This window comes from Rhinatrema bivittatum, chromosome 12, assembly GCF_901001135.1.
Source record: "Rhinatrema bivittatum chromosome 12, aRhiBiv1.1, whole genome shotgun sequence".
NCBI classification, from domain to species: domain Eukaryota; kingdom Metazoa; phylum Chordata; class Amphibia; order Gymnophiona; family Rhinatrematidae; genus Rhinatrema; species Rhinatrema bivittatum.
This window is the reverse complement of record NC_042626.1, coordinates 3,575,079-3,597,038: the sequence shown is the minus strand read 5'-3', so window position 1 is coordinate 3,597,038 and position 21,960 is coordinate 3,575,079. Positions and strand designations below refer to the sequence as shown.

General features: G+C 46.1%; 1 protein-coding gene across 9 annotated transcripts in view; it reads right to left on the bottom strand.

Annotated features, from left to right (window-relative positions):
- Window positions 1-21,960, bottom strand: part of MDM4 (MDM4 regulator of p53) — a 62,720-nt gene that overhangs the window by 29,376 nt on the left and 11,384 nt on the right. For 8 of the 9 annotated variants that reach the window (XM_029573885.1, XM_029573884.1, XM_029573880.1 and 5 more), the window contains 2 exons: window positions 10,214-10,326; window positions 5,808-5,882 (listed from right to left, as the gene is read on the bottom strand). In XM_029573885.1, the coding sequence (XP_029429745.1) occupies window positions 5,808-5,882; window positions 10,214-10,294 (156 nt within the window). In that variant the 5' untranslated portion in view covers window positions 10,295-10,326. Of the gene's footprint in view, window positions 1-5,807; window positions 5,883-10,213; window positions 10,327-21,960 lie in introns of those variants that run through there. The other variant, XM_029573883.1, reaches the window with a different exon arrangement.

Genomic DNA, 21,960 nt, shown 5'->3' with positions numbered 1-21,960 from the left:
GCTATGACTGACCATTTGAAAAACAGAAACCTTGAGGGCCGCATTTATCTACTTTAAATTCAAAACCATTCAAAACATTCTGTCTTTTTTGGGTACCACAAAATAAATGGAATAACTTCCTGTTCTTTGCTTCTCTGGAGGAACCAGCACTATTGCCCCCAAATGCTGCAAGCAATCCACCATCTCCAGAACATGGCATGGGGAATGCAAAGGGAAACCATGTAAGCTTGTCATATTGCTAGAGCAATTCTAACATGTAGCCGTCTTTTATAACACTTAGGACCCACTGGACAGTAGTAATTTTGGCCCACTCCTTATAAAAGAATGCTAAATGCCCTCTGACGGCCGCTTCATGTACCTCCAGTGCCTGGACCAGGTTATGTCTCGGCATGGCTTTCATCTACCCTGAAAAGTACTCTCCCAAGGACTGTACTCTGCCTAATTCTGCTTCTGAGACCCTGAAGAACCTTTAGTCTGACAAAAACTCTTATCGTCTTCTGGAAGCTTATGCACTTAGGACTCTCCTAGATGCTTCGTTATCTGTTCCAAGTCTTCTCTGAACAAAAGCTTGCCATTAAGTGGAAGAACACCCAGCTGAGATTTGGACCAAATATCTGCCGACCAGTCCTATAAACACACTAACCTCCTGGCTGACACCACAGACATCATAACCCTAGATGTTGTCCTGATAGGTCATTTAGGGCATCTGCCCCCATAAGCCACATCGATGCGCTCAGCCTATCTCACTGATGTCACTGACGTAGCCTGCTGCTCCTAGCGCAGGCATGCATTCTGCATAAAACTGATGCCAATCGCAGCCCTTATGCCTAGGGTCAGGACCTCAAAGATCTTCATGAGATGAACCTCCAACTTGCAATCCTGTACATCTCTTAAAGCGGCCAACAATGCTGCTGGAATGGTGGTATTCTTGGTTACTGCCCATACTGAAGAGCAGACCCTAGGCAGTGACAAAAGCTCCAGCCTATAAGCCGGATTCAGGGGTGTTCCATTCCAGAACTGCCAACTTCTTCACTGACTTGTGAAACGGAAAGGCCTTCGCTGAACCCCATAATCCGTCCAATACAGGATCCGCCTCCTGGTCGGACTCCTCATGCAAAACCTTGATTCCAAGCTCCTTAAGAACATGCGGAATGAAGGTCTGGACCAAATATCTGCGAACCAGAATGCTACTCAGAGCCTCAATGTAAAGGCTGCTCCTTCGAGATATAGACCAGAGCTCCTTCAAGTAATTTGTGCTGTCAAAGCAACGCCTATGGCTAAAAAGCATCTCCGGGCTAAAAACACATCTGCCATGCCCACTAAGATACAATCTAGAGGTCCTGTCCCTTTGGGCGAGAGAGAAGTGCCAAAAACTCTTACTGGAATCATCAGACCCCTCTATCAGGGGATTTGCACCAAAGAGGAAACCAAGCAGTCTCCAGAGCAGGGCATGCAGTAGGAATGCCATAGTAGCAGGGAGCTAAACCACCAGAAGGGGGTCCCTCAAAGCAGGCTCCCTAACCTGCTGAAAAGCAGAATTCACTTTGGGATTAACCTGCTGCACCCTAATCAACTCTCCTTCCCCTCCCACTGGTGGAAGATCCTTAGGGTTTTGCCAATAGCCCGAGACATTAAAATGGCTGTTGGCCCTCTTCCCTCTGGACGCTGCCAGGAGACTGAGAAAGACAGAATTGCCACCAGCCAGCCCGTGGTGGTTGAGTGGGAACCATCTTCTTCCTGCAGGTTATAACTGGAGGCACTTAACCTGCTCCACAGACCCGGCCTCCCTGCTTCTATTATTATGGTGGGAACCTCTGTCATGGCCCCGTGGAACTCCTCCTCTCACTCTCCGCAGGAGTGCTTTCCCTTCAGCCATGATGAGGAGAGGAAAACTCCCTAACAGAGGCCCTGGTTTCGCTTCCTTTAGAAGCTATTACAACGGTGCTCCTAAATTTAACTGCGTGTGCTAAGAACACTCACTCGCCATAATGCCGCTGGCCTCCTATCTCTGCTCCCAGGCGTGAGCACACTGGTGCTACAATTAAACTGCCTGCACTGAGTGAGAATGATTGTCATGGAACCACGGGACTCCTCTTCCTGCCTTCAGCAGGAGCATGCACAATAGCAGTGCAAATTCACACCTAAACCCTCTCACGATGTACACCCCCTCCTCTTCACTCACCGCCCGCCTTGTAAATCCCACCCTCATACACAGTTAATCAATACTATATTTAGTATCCTGTTACATTTCTTATCTGTTCTTTGTAAAGCTTCTTGCTGTATTAACTGTAAACCGAGATGTTCCCAACGTATCTTGGTATATAAAAACGCTTAAATAAATAAATAAATAAATAAATAGTGCCTGTGTTAAGCAGGAGTGTTCTATCTGCCATTAGCAGACTTCTCTTCCCACTGTCAGCAGGATCGAATAAAGTGGCAAGAGAAAATTAACCTGAGTAGAACAGTGCATCAGGACACCAGTGAACTCCTCTTCCCGCCCCCAGGCAGGAGAGAGTACAATAGCCTTTTTTTTAATAAAAAAATTTTGTACTGAGCGAGACTGCTCACCATGACACCACTGCACACTTATTACCCGCTCTCAGCGGACACATGTACCCCCAGCATTAATCAGAAGGAATGACCCTACTAGGATCTAACAACCTCCTGGGAGGACTCTTCAAAACTTGTGTCGCCCTTTTCGCTTTCTTTTAAATATACTCCAGGCAGCAGGTTTTACACCATTTACCATCTGCTGGAGACAGAGAAATACTGAGGGAGTGCAGGTGGCTCACTGGGTTATGTACAGTGTCAGTGAGACTCTCTGTCTCCATCTGCTGGCAGGGAGGCAAAACCCAGGAGTCTGGACTGATCTGGGTACATACAGGGAACTACTGGAGACAGAGAAATACTGAGGGACTGCAGGAGGCACACTGGGTTATGTACAGTGTCAGTGAGACTTTCTCTGTCTCCATCTGCTGGAGTGGAGGCAAAACCCGGGAGTCTGGATTGATCTGGGTATGAACAGGAACATGTGACCTTCAGGGAGGGAGAATACTGCAGCAAAAAATATAGTATTCAGATTATCAATAAATAAAAATCAATGGAAACCATAAATTAAGTTGGCTACCAGTATTCATGAAAATGCCATCAAGCTTCAGAGAGAGTCCTCTTGCTCTGACAACATTTTGAGTGCTGTCCTAAGCCCAATGTGAGCAGTTTAATGAATCCTAGAGGTCAGTGTAGTGAGCATTACATAGCACGCCCTTCTGATCTACGCAGCCAGAAGGACACGGTCTTAACAGTGCACACAGTATTCACTGTATGCGTACATCACGAGAGGATACGCTCCTCCTCTCCCTTCATTTTAAACATTCAGTTTGGGGGTTTTTGTAATTTTGAACAAGCTAACTGCACTTCTAATGAAAATCCACCTTCAGTCAGGCTGCCCTTTAAATCAGAAGCTGCAGATTATACAAAGTGGGGAGTTCAACCTTGCCCAGTCTCCATTTCAAAATCTACAGATTAATGAATTCCCCTGAATCATGGGCCTAGCTGACAAGGGACTCTGAAATAAGCTCACAAGAAATCATTTAACGTAAGCAGAACTTTTAGTGTTTCTAAATTATCCATGAGTGTAAAAACTAACTCTGGAGTCACACCCATCTGTGACTTTCATAGCAGGCTCTGCTCAGTTTTTAAGTGAAAAGTCAGAAACTGAGGGGGATAACCCCTGTCAACTGTTGGGAATAAAGGTTAAAAACAAAAAAATAATCCAAGTAAAGGAAAACTGGTTCTTACCTGCTAATTTTCATTCCTGTAATACCATGGGTTGAGCCTCCTTTCCAGCAGATGGAGACAGAGAAAAACTCAAAAGGGTATCCTATATCAGGACAGTGCTCCCCGTGTCCCTTCAGTATAAAAGTTATCAAAGCAGACTAAAAAAATCAAAATAATCTTAACCAGAGAAGAATCAAGCAGGTAAAACATGTAACCTCCAAATTGAAACTGGAAATTTTAAAAACAATGCAAAGAACCGCTCTTACATATATACAGGTCAGATACTTCCGGTGCCTTATAGCTCTGATATGCTTTGCTCTGATAAGCTTAGTAGATACTCCCAAACCTGTAAATGAAAAAACTTCGAGTAGTTGTTTCCAAGAAAAGTCAGAATGCAATGGTCGGGTTCTGGACCGATCCGTGGTACTACAGGAACGAAAATTAGCAGGTAAGAACCGATTTTCCTTTCCCTGTACCTACCCGGATCAGTCCAGACCGTGGGATGTACCCGAGCTTCCCTAAGTAGGGTGGGGCGAGACAGTCCCGCTCGAAGCACCAAAAACTGGTGCCAGAACATCGAGGCGATAATGACGAGCAAAGGTATGAAGAGATTTCCAAGCAGCTGCTCTGCAGATTTCTTGCGGGGAGACCAACTGGCTCTCCGCCCAAGACGCAGCCTGTGAACGCAAAGAAGGGGCCTTCAAGCCCCTGGAACCGGCCGGCCCCGACGCAATCGCCTCCTGTAGCCAGCGAGCGATGGTAGCCTCAGAAGCCTTCTTCCCCTTATTGGGTCCGCTCCATAAGACAAAGAGATGATCAGAGACCCGAAACTCATTTGTGGCTTCTAAGTAGCACTCTTTTCACATCAAGGCGCTCGCAATGTCGTCTGGAGAAAAGGCAGGAAGCGCCACCGACTGATTTAAGTGAAGAGAGGACACGACCTTTGCTAAAAAGGATGGGACCGTCCTGAGGGAAACACCTGAATCCGAAAAGCAAAGAAATGGCTCCCGACAAGACAAGGCTTGGAGCTCAGACACTCTCCTGGCCGAGCAAGCAGAGACTAGAAACACTGTCCTGAGAGTCAGGTCTTTGAGCGTGGCCCGCTGGAGGGGTAGGAAAGGCGCCCCGCAGAGAACTCGAAGCACCAGATTAAGGATCCACGATGCGCAAGCAGCCCGGACAGGTGGGTTCAAATGCTTAGCCCCCTTGAGGAACGGAATGACATCCGGGTGGGCCGCCACCGCGTAACCATCGACCTGCCCTAAGAGGCAACAGAGAGCCGAAACCTGTACCCGCAGAGAATTGAAAAACAAACCTTTTCTTTTTTTTTTTCAAAACAGCTTAAAGTGTTTCTTCTCTGATAACAAGAGACCCAAGGCATGAAACTTCTCAGGGGTCTCAACGGGGAAGGGACTGGACCAGCAGTGTCACCCCAGAGCCAGGCAAGAGGCCACCGGGAAAAAAGGTCCTAGGCTGAAAGAATGAAGGGGGCCAGGACCCCCCCCCCCCCACCCCCAAGCAAGAGCGAGGAGTCAGAACAAAAACTGCTCCTGATGACTAAACTTTTTTTTTCCCACTTTTTAAATACTGAGAATTAACCAATACTTGCTTGATCCTTATAACTAGAGAAAGCAGGAAGAACAAAGTCCGCAAACCAAAAACTGCTAGAAAGAAAGGGAACCCCAGATTCTGCTATCTCCATCTGCTGGAGACAGAGAAACACTGAAGGGACACAGGGGGAGCACTGTCCTGATATAGGATACCCTTTGAGTTTTTCTCTGTCTCCACCTGCTGGAAAGGAGGCTCAACCCACAGTCTGGACTGATCTGGGTACGTATAGGGAATGGCTTTTGATTGTACTAACTTAATACGTTTCTTCTCAGTTCTTGGAATGCAGTAGACACATCAACACCGCTTTGCTGGCTATTAGAGGGGGCACTAACTTTCTGTACACTCTGCATTTACTGTTTCCACTGCAGCCCTTCCCTTGCATTGTCGGACAAGTCACACCTCCTCCCCCTCCGTCTCACCTCCTTCAATGTGAACGTTTCTCCCCGTGCACCTGCTACCCGCAACACCTTCAGAAGTGGTAGTTTTGGTCGTACCTACAGCACAAAAGAACATGGTCAACATACAGAAGAACAGCTTAGAACCCACGATCTCAGGGATAGTGGTGGAAATCCTAAGAGCGAAAACTTGCACAATACCCCTGGCCTTCTCCCTTCACAGTCACACAGAACAGGTCAGCAGTGCTCCCTCTATAGGGGATCCCTAGTGTCACACAGAACAGGTCAGCAGTGCTCCCTCTATAGGGGATCCCTAGAGTCACACAGAACAGGTCAGCAGTGCTCCCTCTATAGGGGATCCCTAGTGTCACACAGAACAGGTCAGCAGTGCTCCCTCTCTAGAGGGGATCCCTAGAGTCACACAGAACAGGTCAGCAGTGCTCCCTCTCTAGAGGGGATCCCTAGAGTCACACAGAACAGGTCAGCAGTGCTCCCTCTCTAGAGGGGATCCCTAGAGTCACACAGAACAGGTCAGCAGTGCTCCATGCCGTGCTCCCTCTCTATAGGGGAGCCCTAGAGTCACACAGAACAGGTCAGCCGTGCTCCCTCTATAGGGGATCCCTAGAGTCACACAGAACAGGTCAGCAGTGCTCCCTCTCTAGAGGGGGATCCCTAGAGTCACACAGAACAGGTCAGCAGTGCTCCCTCTATAGGGGATCCCTAGAGTCACACAGAACAGGTCAGCAGTGCTCCCTCTCTAGAGGGGGATCCCTAGAGTCACACAGAACAGGTCAGCCGTGCTCCCTCTCTAGAGGGGATCCCTAGAGTCACACAGAACAGGTCAGCAGTGCTCCATGCCGTGCTCCCTCTCTAGAGGGGATCCCTAGAGTCACACAGAACAGGTCAGCAGTGCTCCCTCTCTAGAGGGATCCCTAGTGTCACACAGAACAGGTCAGCAGTGCTCCCTCTCTAGAGGGATCCCTAGTGTCACACAGAACAGGTCAACAGTGCTCCATGCCGTGCTCCCTCTATAGGGGATCCTAGAGTCACACAGAACAGGTCAGCAGTGCTCCCTCTCTAGAGGGATCCCTAGTGTCACACAGAACAGGTCAGCAGTGCTCCATGCCGTGCTCCCTCTATAGGGGATCCTAGAGTCACACAGAACAGGTCAGCAGTGCTCCCTCTATAGGGGATCCCTAGAGTCACACAGAACAGGTCAGCAGTGCTCCATGCCATGCTCCCTCTATAGGGGATCCTAGAGTCACACAGAACAGGTCAGCAGTGCTCCATGCCGTGCTCCCTCTCTATAGGGGAGCCCTAGAGTCATACAGAACAGGTCAGCAGTGCTCCCTCTCTAGAGGGGATCCCTAGAGTCACACAGAACAGGTCAGCAGTGCTCCATGCCATGCTCCCTCTCTATAGGGGAGCCCTAGAGTCACACAGAACAGGTCAGCAGTGCTCCATGCCGTGCTCCCTCTATAGGGGATCCTAGAGTCACACAGAACAGGTCAGCAGTGCTCCCTCTCTAAAGGGATCCCTAGTGTCACACAGAACAGGTCAGCAGTGCTCCATGCCGTGCTCCCTCTATAGGGGATCCTAGAGTCACACAGAACAGGTCAGCAGTGCTCCCTCTCTAAAGGGATCCCTAGTGTCACACAGAACAGGTCAGCAGTGCTCCCTCTCTAGAGGGGATCCCTAGAGTCACACAGAACAGGTCAGCAGTGCTCCATGCCGTGGTCCCTCTATAGGGGATCCTAGAGTCACACAGAACAGGTCAGCAGTGCTCCCTCTCTAAAGGGATCCCTAGTGTCACACAGAACAGGTCAGCAGTGCTCCCTCTCTATAGGGGATCCCTAGAGTCACACAGAACAGGTCAGCAGTGCTCCATGCCATGCTCCCTCTCTATAGGGGAGCCCTAGAGTCACACAGAACAGGTCAGCAGTGCTCCCTCTCTAGAGGGGATCCCTAGAGTCACACAGAACAGGTCAGCAGTGCTCCATGCCGTGCTCCCTCTATAGGGGAGCCCTCGAGTCACACAGAACAGGTCAGCAGTGCTCCATGCCGTGCTCCCTCTATAGGGGATCCCTAGAGTCACACAGAACAGGTCAGCAGTGCTCCATGCCGTGCTCCCTCTATAGGGGATCCTAGAGTCACACAGAACAGGTCAGCAGTGCTCCATGCCATGCTCCCTCTATAGGGGATCCTAGAGTCACACAGAACAGGTCAGCAGTGCTCCATGCCATGCTCCCTCTATAGGGGATCCTAGAGTCACACAGAACCGGTCAGCAGTGCTCCATGCCGTGCTCCCTCTATAGGGGATCCCTAGAGTCACACAGAACAGGTCAGCAGTGCTCCCTCTCTAGAGGGGGATCCCTAGAGTCACACAGAACAGGTCAGCAGTGCTCCATGCCGTGCTCCCTCTCTATAGGGGAGCCCTAGAGTCACACAGAACAGGTCAGCAGTGCTCCCTCTCTAGAGGGATCCCTAGTGTCACACAGAACAGGTCAGCAGTGCTTCATGCCATGCTCCCTCTATAGGGGAGCCCTAGAGTCACACAGAACAGGTCAGCAGTGCTCCATGCCGTGCTCCCTCTATAGGGGAGCCCTAGAGTCACACAGAACAGGTCAGCAGTGCTCCCTCTCTAGAGGGATCCCTAGTGTCACACAGAACAGGTCAGCAGTGCTCCATGCCGTGCTCCCTCTATAGGGGAGCCCTAGAGTCACACAGAACAGGTCAGCAGTGCTCCATGCCGTGCTCCCTCTATAGGGGAGCCCTAGAGTCACACAGAACAGGTCAGCAGTGCTCCATGCCGTGCTCCCTCTATAGGGGAGCCCTAGAGTCACACAGAACAGGTCAGCAGTGCTCCATGCCATGCTCCCTCTATAGGGGATCCTAGAGTCACACAGAACAGGTCAGCAGTGCTCCATGCCGTGCTCCCTCTCTATAGGGGATCCCTAGAGTCACACAGAACAGGTCAGCAGTGCTCCCTCTATAGGGGAGCCCTAGGGTCACACAGAACAGGTCAGCAGTGCTCCATGCCGTGCTCCCTCTCTATAGGGGAGCCCTAGAGTCACACAGAACAGGTCAGCAGTGCTCCATGCCGTGCTCCCTCTATAGGGGATCCTAGAGTCACACAGAACAGGTCAGCAGTGCTCCCTCTCTATAGGGGATCCCTAGAGTCATACAGAACAGGTCAGCAGTGCTCCATGCCGTGCTCCCTCTCTATAGGGGAGCCCTAGAGTCACACAGAACAGGTCAGCAGTGCTCCATGCCGTGCTCCCTCTCTATAGGGGATCCCTAGAGTCACACAGAACAGGTCAGCAGTGCTCCCTCTATAGGGGAGCCCTAGGGTCACACAGAACAGGTCAGCAGTGCTCCATGCCGTGCTCCCTCTCTATAGGGGATCCCTAGAGTCACACAGACCAGGTCAGCAGTTCTCCATGCCGTGCTCCCTCTCTATAGGGGAGCCCTAGAGTCACACTGAACAGGTCAGCAGTGCTCCCTCTATAGGGGATCCTAGAGTCACACAGAACAGGTCAGCAGTGCTCCATGCCGTGCTCCCTCTCTATAGGGGATCCCTAGAGTCACACAGAACAGGTCAGCAGTGCTCCCTCTATAGGGGAGCCCTAGGGTCACACAGAACAGGTCAGCAGTGCTCCCTCTCTATAGGGGATCCCTAGAGTCATACAGAACAGGTCAGCAGTGCTCCCTCTATAGGGGAGCCCTAGGGTCACACAGAACAGGTCAGCAGTGCTCCCTCTCTATAGGGGATCCCTAGAGTCATACAGAACAGGTCAGCAGTGCTCCATGCCGTGCTCCCTCTCTATAGGGGAGCCCTAGAGTCACACTGAACAGGTCAGCAGTGCTCCATGCCCTCTTTATTTATGTATTTATTTAGAATTCTTATATACCACACCAATGCAAACAGAGAGCTGTCAATATTAAATAGTCCATAAACTCTTCAAGTTTAAGTGCAAATCTGTTGTTTTATTTAAACATATTCCAGTGGCTACTCCAAGGTATTCAGCGTACAGTACATAATTTTTCTCAGTTTTCTGGAAACTGGAACTCATTTTTATTATCTAGTTATCTGAATGAACATGGCTACTTTTTAACTTATTATACAAGAATGTTTTAGATATGTTGCTGTGTTTATTGGTTTGTATGCATTCATTTATCCCATTGTTGTATTTCTGTGAAACACAAGACTTGCTTGATATGCTGTTGTGGGATATTAACATGTTAAATGCAGCAGTTTAGGAAGGCTATGCCAGGTACATGGCACAACAATGTGCATACAGCAGCCAGGAGCTGGCAACACAGTTAAGGAAGGGATAAAGTGATGGGTCATACAATCCAGGTTAATAAATGTTCAAAGACAGGTGCACAAGAGAGAAGCGAGCCGGGAATGCAAGCATCAGAAAGTTTACCTGGTTCCCTTGTCCTATTGGTGCAATCCTGCAGGGGTTGATCTCAGCTGCAGGATACTGTGCAGAGGTAGATGAAGTCATTTTGGCAGTGATGTTTTAGCTTATGAAAGAATCTAAAGAGAGAAGGAAATAAAATCCCAGATGTCATCACAGCAATCCCCATCTTCTTCCCATTGCCCCACAATCTACACAGACACAAAGCCAAGCGCTCCCAATACCTTGGCACAGGTGGAATATGGTCAGACGTCCTTACGCTGCTCTGCCTACACTTTTACTCCCACACTGGCACAGCAAAGGAAACAGGCCCCCCCCCCCCCCCCCCCCCCCCCCAATAATAAACTATTGTCCCAGGGTTTTAATGCGTCTTGCCAATTCAATACTCAATGTGCTGCACAAATCTGTTAGACATTTGTCTTTACGAATTATTGAATTGTTTAAACCACCAGAGCAGCTTGTACTATTACTGTTGTCACAGGACACAGGTCACTCATGTCACTGTCTTCTGAGGCCATTTCTGAAAATCAGTAAACTCTTAGAATGCAGTGGGAGGAGATTTAAGAAAACCAGTTCCTCACCACACACCCACAGCCAGCCAAACTGGATGATGTATTTTCATTTTCCTGCTTCTAAAATGTTGCCTTCTTTCAATGCAACTTTAGGGCATCTCATTTCACAGCTTTTACACAATGACAAGGACATTAATGCAAAAGACGAAACCCTAGAAACCCTCCTGCATCAGGATAAACTGGTTTCAGTTCTTTCTACTGCCAGAGGACCTGGTCCCCCCTCCAGTAGTTCCAAAATGGCCCAAACCCTGAGACATGTTGGGACAAGTACTTAAAACTGCACACAGCACATAGAGAACAAACAAGGAAGCCAGGTGCAGCTGAGTCAAGCATAAGGCAGCAGGAAATGCCAGGGCAGGGACACAGGTGGAAGAAGAGAGACTGCTGCACCTGCTCAGACGAATGGAACGCGTGACCACTCGCTGCCATTCCTTTCCATCTCTCTGCACAGCCACAGTCAGCAGGCCGCACACAACTTGGCTCTGGCTAAGCCCCTGCTTATGACCCAGGAATTCCACATATGCAGGAACCCTATTTCGTAGTCACCAGCTTTGTACAATTGTGTCAAGTCATAAAAACAGCATTCCCCCAAGGAAAGGCTCACTAAGTTTTTGGCCAAATGCTACTACAGAGCCTGAAAAACAGGCACATGGCACCAAGACAAGAAGCAACGCAGAATCTGAGAAACTGGCACACACCACACACATCCAAGACTGCAGAGGTGCCTCAGAGTCCGAGATCAGCACACATACAACCAAAGTTTCTGGCACTGCAGACCCCAAGAGACAAGGTAAGAAATGTGCCACAGATCCCAAAAGGTTGACTGATGCGCTATTCAGTAAGAAGTTCAGCCAGAAACAATTATGACATCCAGCAGGGAGATCTTAAGTATTTTAGGGTACAATTTCGAGCAGTACGATTAATAGACTGAATCAACTGATGGCAGAAAACCTGTAAGGGTTGAGACAATCCAAGAGGTACAAATCTTCTGTTATCTAGAAATCTGTGGACTACCTTCAGCAAACTCTGTACTTCCCAGAAACTCTCTCTCAAATTCATAAAGGTCCATCGAGCCCAGCATCCTGCCTCCAATAGTGCTCAATCCAGATTGCAGGTACCTTGCAGATCCCATAAATTAGATTTAATTCCTGTTTCTCATTAATCTACCTCGTCCAAACCTCTTTTAAACCCTTCTAGGCCAGTCGCCTTGACCTTTCTTCAGGCAACACATTCCACAACTTGATAGTACATGGAGTGAAAAGTACTTCAGTCCTTTACACCCACAAGCAAATAAAGGGGTAGATTTTTATGTTAAAACAATTTTTATTAGGGGTAGATTTTTAAAAAATACAGGCGCGCGCTACCCGGATCACACCCAAGCACGCGCGTGTTATAAAATCGTGGGCGGTGCGCGCAAGGGAGGCAGACTTGCGCAAAAAAACCACAGCACTGAAACACTGCTATCATCACTGAATGACACCATACTTAGAGGTTTTGATATTGGAAAAAAATACCTACTCATTGTATTAGACCTGTCAGCAGCATTCGATACTGTAAACCACGCTATCCTCCTTGACCACCTCACAGAAATAGGACTGACACAACCCTACGATGGTTCTCATCCTACCTAGCTAACAGAAGCTACCAAGTTACAATCAACAATACCTTCTCCAAAACAATTGACCTTAACACAGGAGTCCCCCAAGGTTCGGCCCTATCCGTAACCCTCTTCAACATATATTTACTACCACTATGTCAACTCCTAAAAGAACTCGACCTGACCCACTTCCTTTACGCCGACAACATTCATTTCAAAACTCACTCAAAGAAACCTACAAAAAAACAACCACACACCTCTCGGCAATCAAGCAACTGCTAACCTACATGAAACTTATAATAAACATCGATAAAACCGAAATAATAATCATGGAACAGAAACCCAGCCCCTCACCACCACCTCACATCGTTCTCAAGAATCAAACAACACCTACTTCTCCAGTCACACATACATGTAACCTTGGAGTCATCCTCGACAACGAACTTTCTTTCAAGAGCCACATAATTTATTTATTTAAATTCTTTTACATAACTAAAATTAAGGAGGGGTACCACAAACTACTCACTCTAAGACGTCTAAAACCATTTCTAACACCAGATGATTTCAGAACTGTACTCCAACTACTCATATTCTCCAACCTCGACTACTGTAACTCCCTACTGCTTGGAATACCATTCTCAAACATCAGACCACTACAAATCCTTCAAAACACAGCCGCCAGAATCCTAACTGGAACAAAAAAAAGATCATATAACACCGATCCTCAGGCACATGGCACTACACTGGCTCCCAATAAAATTTCGGATTGAATACAAGACTGACCATCACACACAAGCTAACACATAATGAACATGCAAAATGGACAGCATTCTCCATTGCTTCCCCAAAAAAATGGAACTCTCTACTGCCTTATTTAAGAACTCAATCTAACATCAAAAAGTTCAGGAAGGACCTAAAAACTTTCCTCTTCCATACAGTCTACATCAATGATCATCCTTAACAACAATCCTTCTACAATCAATTCAACCATTCAAACCCAAACAAGAAAAAACAGTAACTACAACTGGCATCAACCTTAAGTATTACAATTTCAGAAATTTAATATGAAGCCCTCCTTTAAGATGAATTAATACTATTTTTGTTACTTTCCTTTTTTACATCTTTCCCCCCACCATCCCCCTCTACCTATCATTTCACTATTGTTATTGTTTTCTTCTTTTGCAACTATGTATAATTTATCTGATTGTTGTTTTGATTCTGTAAACCGTTGTGATGGCTAAACCGAATGACGGTATATAAAAACGAATAAATAAATAAAAATAAATAAACAAACATCAGCCCCCACAACACACAATGAAACTTAAGATCAAACAAAGGCCTCCTGAAAATTCCCTCCATTCGCACAGCTCAACTCACAAAAACATGAGAAAGAGCATTCTCTCTTGCCAGCCCCAAACTCTGGAACACACTCCCGACCAATCTAAGGATGCAACCCAACCTAAAAGAATTCAAGAAAGATCTAAAAACCTGGCTGTTCACCAAGGCATACAAAGACAGCCAGGATCAACACAACAGCCCCTTACCAACCGACCTCCTAATCAGAAATCAACATGACCACATATTTCAGACAACATACAGTATTTTTCGCTCCATAAGACGCGCCTAGGATTCAGGGGCAGGAAATTAAAAAAAAAAAAAAAATTGTATGCTAAACCGGCTCTGTCCCCAGGCGTCTGTGCATCTTATGGAGCAAATTAGCGGAGTGCATAACATTTTTTTTGTCCCCATTTTGTTTTCGGGTCTGGGGAGGGCCATTTCGGTCCACTCTCCAGATCAGAAAACATTTATCTTTCTCTTTCTGTGGGAAGCCCCCCCCCCAAAAACCCCCCATCCCAACCCTTTAAATTAACAACCCCCCACCCTCCTGCCCCCCCCCCCCCCAAGACCTGCCAAAAGTCCCTGGTGGTCCAGCAGGGGTTCGGGAGCAATATCCTGCACTTGGGCCGTTGGCTGCCAGTAATCAAAATGGCACCGACAGCCCTTTGCCCTTACTATGTCACAGGGGCTACCGGTGCCTTTGCCCTTACTATAAGGGCCATCGGCGCCATTTTGATTACTGGCAGCCGATGGCCCAGTGCAGGAGATCGCTCCCAGACCGCTCCTGGACCCCCGCTGGACCACCAGGGACTTTTGGCAGGTCTTGGGGTGGTCAGGAGGGTGGAGAGTTGTAGTTAGATTTTTATTTTTTTTATACTCGCTCCATAAGACGCACATTTTCCCCCCACTTTTGAAGGAAAGAAAGTGTGTCTTATGGAGCGAAAAATACGGTAACTACCTGAACTCTCATCTTTACTAAATGCAAAAATACCATCACCAATTATCATCTACTACCTATTATTACCCTCTAACGATAATAATGTCACCTAGATCTATACCATTATCTAATCTCTGCTGATACAGACCTCTAATGTACCTACTTCCATACTTATGTTTCAACTTGTAATAATGTTAATGTTTTTTCTCTCCATTTTAAATTGTCCGAAGATTGAAACTTGTAAACCGTTGTGATGGTGAACCCGAACGACGGTATATAAAACTCGATAAAGAAATAAATTAAATAAATAAAAATCACATGGCAACGCGTTGGGCTTCCCCAGTTCCCTCCCAGTCTGCTCCAATTAAGGAGCAGACTGGAAAGGAATTTCCCTACCACTTGCCAGGTTCTTATGGCCTGGATTGGCCACTGTTGGAAACAGGATGCTGGGCTTGATGGACCCTTGGTCTGACCCAGTATGGCATTTTCTTATGTTCTTATGTTCTTACCCTAACCTCCCTTCCCCTTCCCTACCTGCACCCTATCCCTCCCTAAGTATCCCTATTTTTTTTTTTTAATTACCTTTTGCTCCTCCAAAGGAGCAGTAGCAAGTTGCATGTGCCAGCACCCTGCTGGTGCGCGATCCCCCAGCACAGCGGCAAATGGCCGCTGTACCGTGTACCTCCAGCTTCCCCCCCCCCCCCCCGCCCCTTTGCCAAGGCCCGGCTATTGTGGGCGGCCGGGCCCCTTTTAAAACGCGCATGGACTATTAAAAATTGAGCCTTTAGTTTTCAGGGTAAGCAAACCACATACAATCTGGGTCTTAGAACAAAAGTACTAGGTGAGACATTTAAGATAAATAGAAGAAAATCCTTTTTCACTCAATACAAACTCTGGAATTCGCTGCCAGAGGATGTGGTAAACGCTGCTAGTGTAGCTGGGTTTAAAAAAGGTTTAGACAAGTTCCTGGTAGGAAAGTCCATAAACCATTAAGCTGGATTTGGGGAAATCCCCTGCTTATCTCTGGGATAAGCAGCATGGGATCTATTTACCTTTTGGGATCCTGCCAGGTACCTGCGGTGACCTCGATTGGCCACTGTTGGAAACAGGATGCTGGGCTTGATGGACCCTTGGTCTGACCCAGCATGGAAAAACTTATGTTCTTAATATAGCTTAGGTAGTCATTGACAATATCCTGAAATGGAGACCGGTCTCAAGCACTGCATTATTTAAAAACTTTTATATACTACTTTCTGATCAAAATGAGAAATCCTAGTAGTTTTCAACAAGTTAAAAACAGTTTAAAAAAACCAACATTTTAATATATTATATATCTTCACTATTATGAAAACCTACCCTCGCCAACCGCCCACTGTACTCTCATCAGCACATTTGCCATCTTAATCGGAGCAAGCACGCAGCTGTCTTACCTTAATTTATGAACCTCAAAAATGCTCTATGGTTCTTAACAAGGTCAAACCAACAATAAGGTGGAGAATCAACACCACACCGGTGGAAGTCTAAATAAAGCAGGGTGTGTTAGAAAGCACAATCATTTCAATAATGTAGAGTCAGTCGGCCTGACTCTGCATCTTGAATCAGATTATAACTATTATAACCTTGATAACTGCCTGTTCTAAAACTCTGAGAAAAATCTTAAAATGAACTTTGGGGATCTCATTGAGACGATTGTGTCTACAAATCGCTCTGTTATCTAACACACCCTGCTTTGTTTGGTCTTAACGAGGCCAATAAATTATCTGAGGAAAGTCAGGTTGTCCAGTTCTTGTTGAACCTCAGCTGGAAATTGATTCCACAGCACTGGAGCTATCACCGAGAACATTTTAGTTTTCACGAGTGCCCCGAATATCCTTACGTAATGTTCCTTCATTTGATCTTAACACATGACTTGGTTGATATCACTCCACTGCCTTAAATGCCAAAATCAAGACCTTACGACAGGCCCATTCTTCAGTTGGTAACCAGTGTAAAGTATTCAGGGACCTTTGTTTTCAGTTTTAAATTTTCCTGGAAATTTATCGGTGTTTATTACAATAAAAATGGGAGAAATCAACAGAAAAAAATGACTTGCTATTTTCCCTAAATATCTTTTGCATTCTTCTTGTAATAAATACTGATACATTCCCAGGAGAAACAAAATATAAACTGAAAACAAAGGTCCCTAGAAGCATTCTCCATTGTCACTGATGTTTCTTAGAACAGTCCAACACCATGTTAGCAATCACATTCTGTACTAACTGTAACCAATGTAAGGAATGCTTAGAAAATGCAATAATCTAAATAAGAAACTAATAAATGAATTACCATCGTGGAATTACTCATGTCTAAAAACATGAGTAGTCTTAATTTCATCATCATTCTCAATTTACAAAAGGAAAATTAGTTCTTACCTGCTAATTTTCATTCCTATAGTACCACGGTTCAGTCCAGACTCCTGGGATTATACATCCCTGCCAACTGATGGAGACAGAGAAAGTTTCACTGACACTGCCTCATAAACCCCAGTGCCACCTGCAGTTCCTCAGTATTAATCTGTACCCAAGCATAAAATAGAAAAGCCAAAGCAAAACCAACTAATTAAAAAGACTGAAAACTACTAACTGTTTCAAACAAGTCTGTATGCAAAAGAACAATAGTACAGATGAGGGGCCGATTCTCCACCAACTCCAATCAGGCGGGTTCTGGACTGATCTGTGGTACTACAGGAATGAAACTTAGCAGGTAAGAACCCATTTTCCTTTCCCTGTACATACCCAGATCAGTCCAGATTCCTGGGATGTACCAGAGCCCTCTACTTAGGGTGGGAGCTGGAGAGTCCCGCTCTCAGAACACTCTCCCCAAAAGGAGAACCTGAATCTCCCACATCCAAACGATAGTGCCAAGCAAATGTATGTAGGGACCTCCAAGTCGCTGCTCTGCAAATCTCCTGAGGAGACAGCAGCTGCGCATCCACCTGTGAACGCATAGAATAAGCCCGCAAGCCCTCCGGAATTTCACGACCACAAGTAATGTAAGTGTACCCAATCGCCTCTTTCAACCAGCGTGCAATAGAAGCCTTAGAAGCTCTGAAACCTCGTTTCACTCTGCTCCACAAAACAAAGAGGTCACCCGACCTCCTGAAATCATTCGTCACCTCGAGAGAGCTCTCCAAACATCCAGCCGCTTGAGCTCTTTCACATGAGGAGCGAATGCATCTAGAGATGGAAAAGCTGGAAGCGCCACCATCTGGTTCACAAGAAAGGTGGAAACCACTTTCGGTAAAAAAGGCGGCACTGTCCTCAAGGAAACCCCTGAATTCGAAATCTGAAGGAAGGGATCCCTACAGGACACCACTTTGAGAGTTAGATTCTTCAGTGTCGCTCACCGCAGAGGTTCACAATCAGCCGCACACAAACCTCGGAGAACCAGATTATGGTTCCAGGATGGACAAATTATTCTGACCGGAGGTCGCAAATTCTTTGTTCCCCTAAGGAACCTAATAACATCTGGGTGAACTGAAATAGAGGAGCCCTCAGTCTTACCACGAAGGCAGCCTAAGGCCGCCACCTGCGTCCTTAGGCTGCCTTCGTGGTAAGACTGAGGGCTGCAAAGCCGTCTTGAAGAAAGGACAAAATGTCAGGAACCAAAGACCTGAGGGCATGAACTCCATTAGCAAAGTACCAGGATTCAAACACCTTCCATACTCTAATGTAAGCCAAATTAGTGTATTTTCACCTGGCTTGTAATAATGTGGTTATGACTGACTCTGGAAAACCTCTATGCCTTAACCGCCACCTATCAAAAGGCATGCTGCTAGACAAAAGTAAGCAGCTTGGTCTGAAAATATGGGGCCCTGACGAAGACGACCCTCCAGATGTCTGAAACAAATTGGCCCTATCCATTGCCATGTTGATCAGATCTGCGAACCATGGACGCAGAGGCCACTCTGGAGCGACCAAAATCACCTTGCCATGATGTTTCTCTTTGCGACACAACACCTTGCTCACTAACGGCCAGGGAAGAAACACACAAAGTAGGATTCCCTGCAGCCAAGGCAGAACTAGAGCATCAACGCCTTTGGCTCCATGTTGATGCTTCCGACTGACGAATGGAAACGCTTTGGCATTCTGACGAGTCGCCATTAAATTCATGTGAGGAGATCCCCATGATTCCGAATAAGCTGGATCACGGCTTCCGACAATTCCCACTCGCCTGAGATATCAGAGAAATACTGAGGAACTGCAGGTGGTACTGGGGTTTATGAAGCAGTGTCAGTGAAACCTTTTCAGTCTCCATCTGCCGGGCAGGGATGCATAAACCCAGGAGTCTGGACTGAACTGGGTAAGTACAGGGAAATACCAATTATCCTCAAACTTTGTGCTTCACCCTCAAATTTAAGAGTCCAAATAGACTTCCAGATCCCATTTTCTACCGAACAAATTTTGGAAGAATCAATCTCAAACTATATGGACATTTATTTGTCGTGTTTTGTATACCATCATTCAGTTTCGCCATCAGAACGATTTACAGAGTTTGGTAAGTGTGTTAGTTAAACTGACATTACAATGTGTTGTCATCAAATCGGTTTACAAAATCGTGATAAGTTGTGGGTTAGTTGGTATAACGTGCTAATATAAGTAGGATGGGGTTACAGGGTGAGGTAATTGGGCAGGAAAGTAACTGGATGAGTCAAACAAGTCTGTTAGTAAAACAGGCTTTCAGGTTGGACATATAGTTAATATGCTTTTTAGGCTAGTTATAAATGTCTTAGAATTTTGAGAGGTCATAGATATGTCGTTCATAGGATGGACTGTTTCTTGTTGCTGGTATGCTTGGTGTCTGGCAGTGCGGTTGATGGTGTGAGTTTGCGTAGGTTTTGGTGAACAGCCAGGTTTTCAGTTCTTTTTTTGAAGGTTTTTATGTTGGGTTGCGTTCTTAATTTGGTTGGGAGTGAGCTCCATAGTCAGGGGCTGGCGATGGATATAGCTCTCTCACGGGTTGTATTTAGAAGTGTGTTTCTGGCTGGAGGGATTTTGAGGAGGCCTTTATTCTTTGAGCGTAAGTCTCGTTTCGGAGCATGGTGCTCGATGGTTTTGCTTAGCCAGTTGGATTGTTGTCCTATGATTAGTTTATGCAGAATTGTTAGTACTTTGTAGTCTATTCGATATTTTATTGGGAGCCAGTGTAGTGATGTGAGAGTTGGTATAATGTGTTCATGTTTCTTTGTTCCGGTTAGGATTCTGGCAGCTGCGTTCTGCAGGATTTGAAGCGGGCGGATAGTTGCGAGTGGTAAGCCCAGCAGTAGGGCATTGCAGTAGTCAAGGTTGGCAAAGATGAGTAGTTGCAGGACAGTTCTGATGTCATCCTGTGAGAGGAAAGGTTTAAGGCGTCTGAGGGCAAGTAGTTTGTGGTATCCTTCCTTAATTTTGTTAGTTATGTGGATTTTGAATGATAGGTCTTTGTCTATGGTGATTCCTAGGTTTCGAGCATGCGTGACAGGGGAGATTGATGATTTTGGTTTTCCATTTTGAGTGTTTTAAAAGGAAGGAGGTGGCCAGAAAGGCGGCACAAGGGTATAACTGGACAGAACATTATTATTATTATTATTTAAGGCTTTTATATACCGACTTTCTTGATACAGATCAAATCAACTCGGTTTACATCGAACTAAGCAGAACTATAACCAACAATTCAACAAGAGACATTTAGAAGGAGCATAAAAGTTACATTATAACAAGGTTGCCTTAACTGGGAGAAGGAAAAAAAGAGAGGGAGATGTCGAGAAAGGACTTACAGCTCTGCAGAAGCCCAGCAAAATCCTCTCTCGTAGCTTTTTTCCCCTTGTGGATTTCATAGAGCTCTGTGGCAGCCACTTGCTCTGTTCTCACAGGCCTCTCGCCGTCAGAGCAGAGCCCTGTGCGAGGCTGCCTCTTGCAGTGAGTGAAGCTCTGCATCAGACTGTTTCTCTTTCTCTCCGGGCTCTCTAATACAAGCACGGGCAGACTGACACCAGCTCTCCCTCTCACTGTTAAGATATTAATGAACCAAAGGAAAAACGTCTAAACAAATACATTTGTGCTAGTTTTAAGAGTGAGTACCTTGAGCGGGACATTATCTAGAACTACTCTCTCTTATATGGATGTGCTTGCACTGCATCATCCTATAACTCATTATAGTACTGTGCTTATGAGCCAGTTCTGAAACAAAATTAAATAACACCCCCCAACGCACCACCTTAATTGGAAACAGGCTTCACAGCACATTACACACAGCTGTGCAACAGGAAATGGAAAAAACCCAAATTGAAAACCTGTGGCTGGTGAAAGAGGAGGCATGTTTAAATCTAACGAATTCTTATTTGTCTTAATCCAAAGCATGCCACGTGTCAAATCAGCATCTGAGAAAATTATGCAGCTGCTCAAGGAAAAGATTATTTTCACATTTAACATCCTGTAACAATTTAAATAAAACTGCAATTCAGTTGTCTGTTCAGCATTGGACTGAAAGGTTGTACATTGTTTAAACATCGCTTTAGAATTTCATTTATGTTCTTATACTATTCTATTGATAATAAACCTGCAAAAGACAGTGTTGATATGGTTTGGGTGACAGGGTGCACCAGTGAGAGACGGAGCTAAATTCTGAAGGCCAGAAAACCATGCTGCCAGTACCGACTGAGGCACATGATTTGGGTTTTATATTATAGTCTCTCTCAGGGCACTGCAAATACACTCTCTTTAAACTGCGTTTACATAGGACTTAAAATATTTAATCCCCCAACAAGACTGGATAGGAAAGACAGGCAGTGATAACACCAATATTTGTTCAAATTCATGTCTTCAGTCACTGCAGCCACCAGACTAGTTACAGGTACTCATCACTGGGAGTATCACGCCCAGGCGGGCCGAGCTGCATTGGTTGCCAGTTCAGCAAAGGATTTTATGGAAGATATTTAAGTGATAGCTCACAAGATAATATACTGCAAGGCTCCTCATTGTCATTTGTTGCAATCTGGCAAAATAAATACCGGCTGGCAGTTCCCATGCGAAATCAAGCCTTTTCCTGTGGATTGCATTAGCTGAGAAATTAAATTCGGAGCCTGATGGTCATGTATTTAGAAAGTCTGTTAAGGCGATGCTATTTCAGCAAGCTTTTAGATTTAGTTTTTAAAAGGAAGAAGAATGGAGGACTATGTGATGAGATGGAGGAGTAGGATGGGCTCCTGCAGAGCTCCCAGTCCCCATCCCACAAGAGGCGTATCAAAATGATAGATTTTTATTTTTCTTTTGATGAGAATTCAATAGCATTG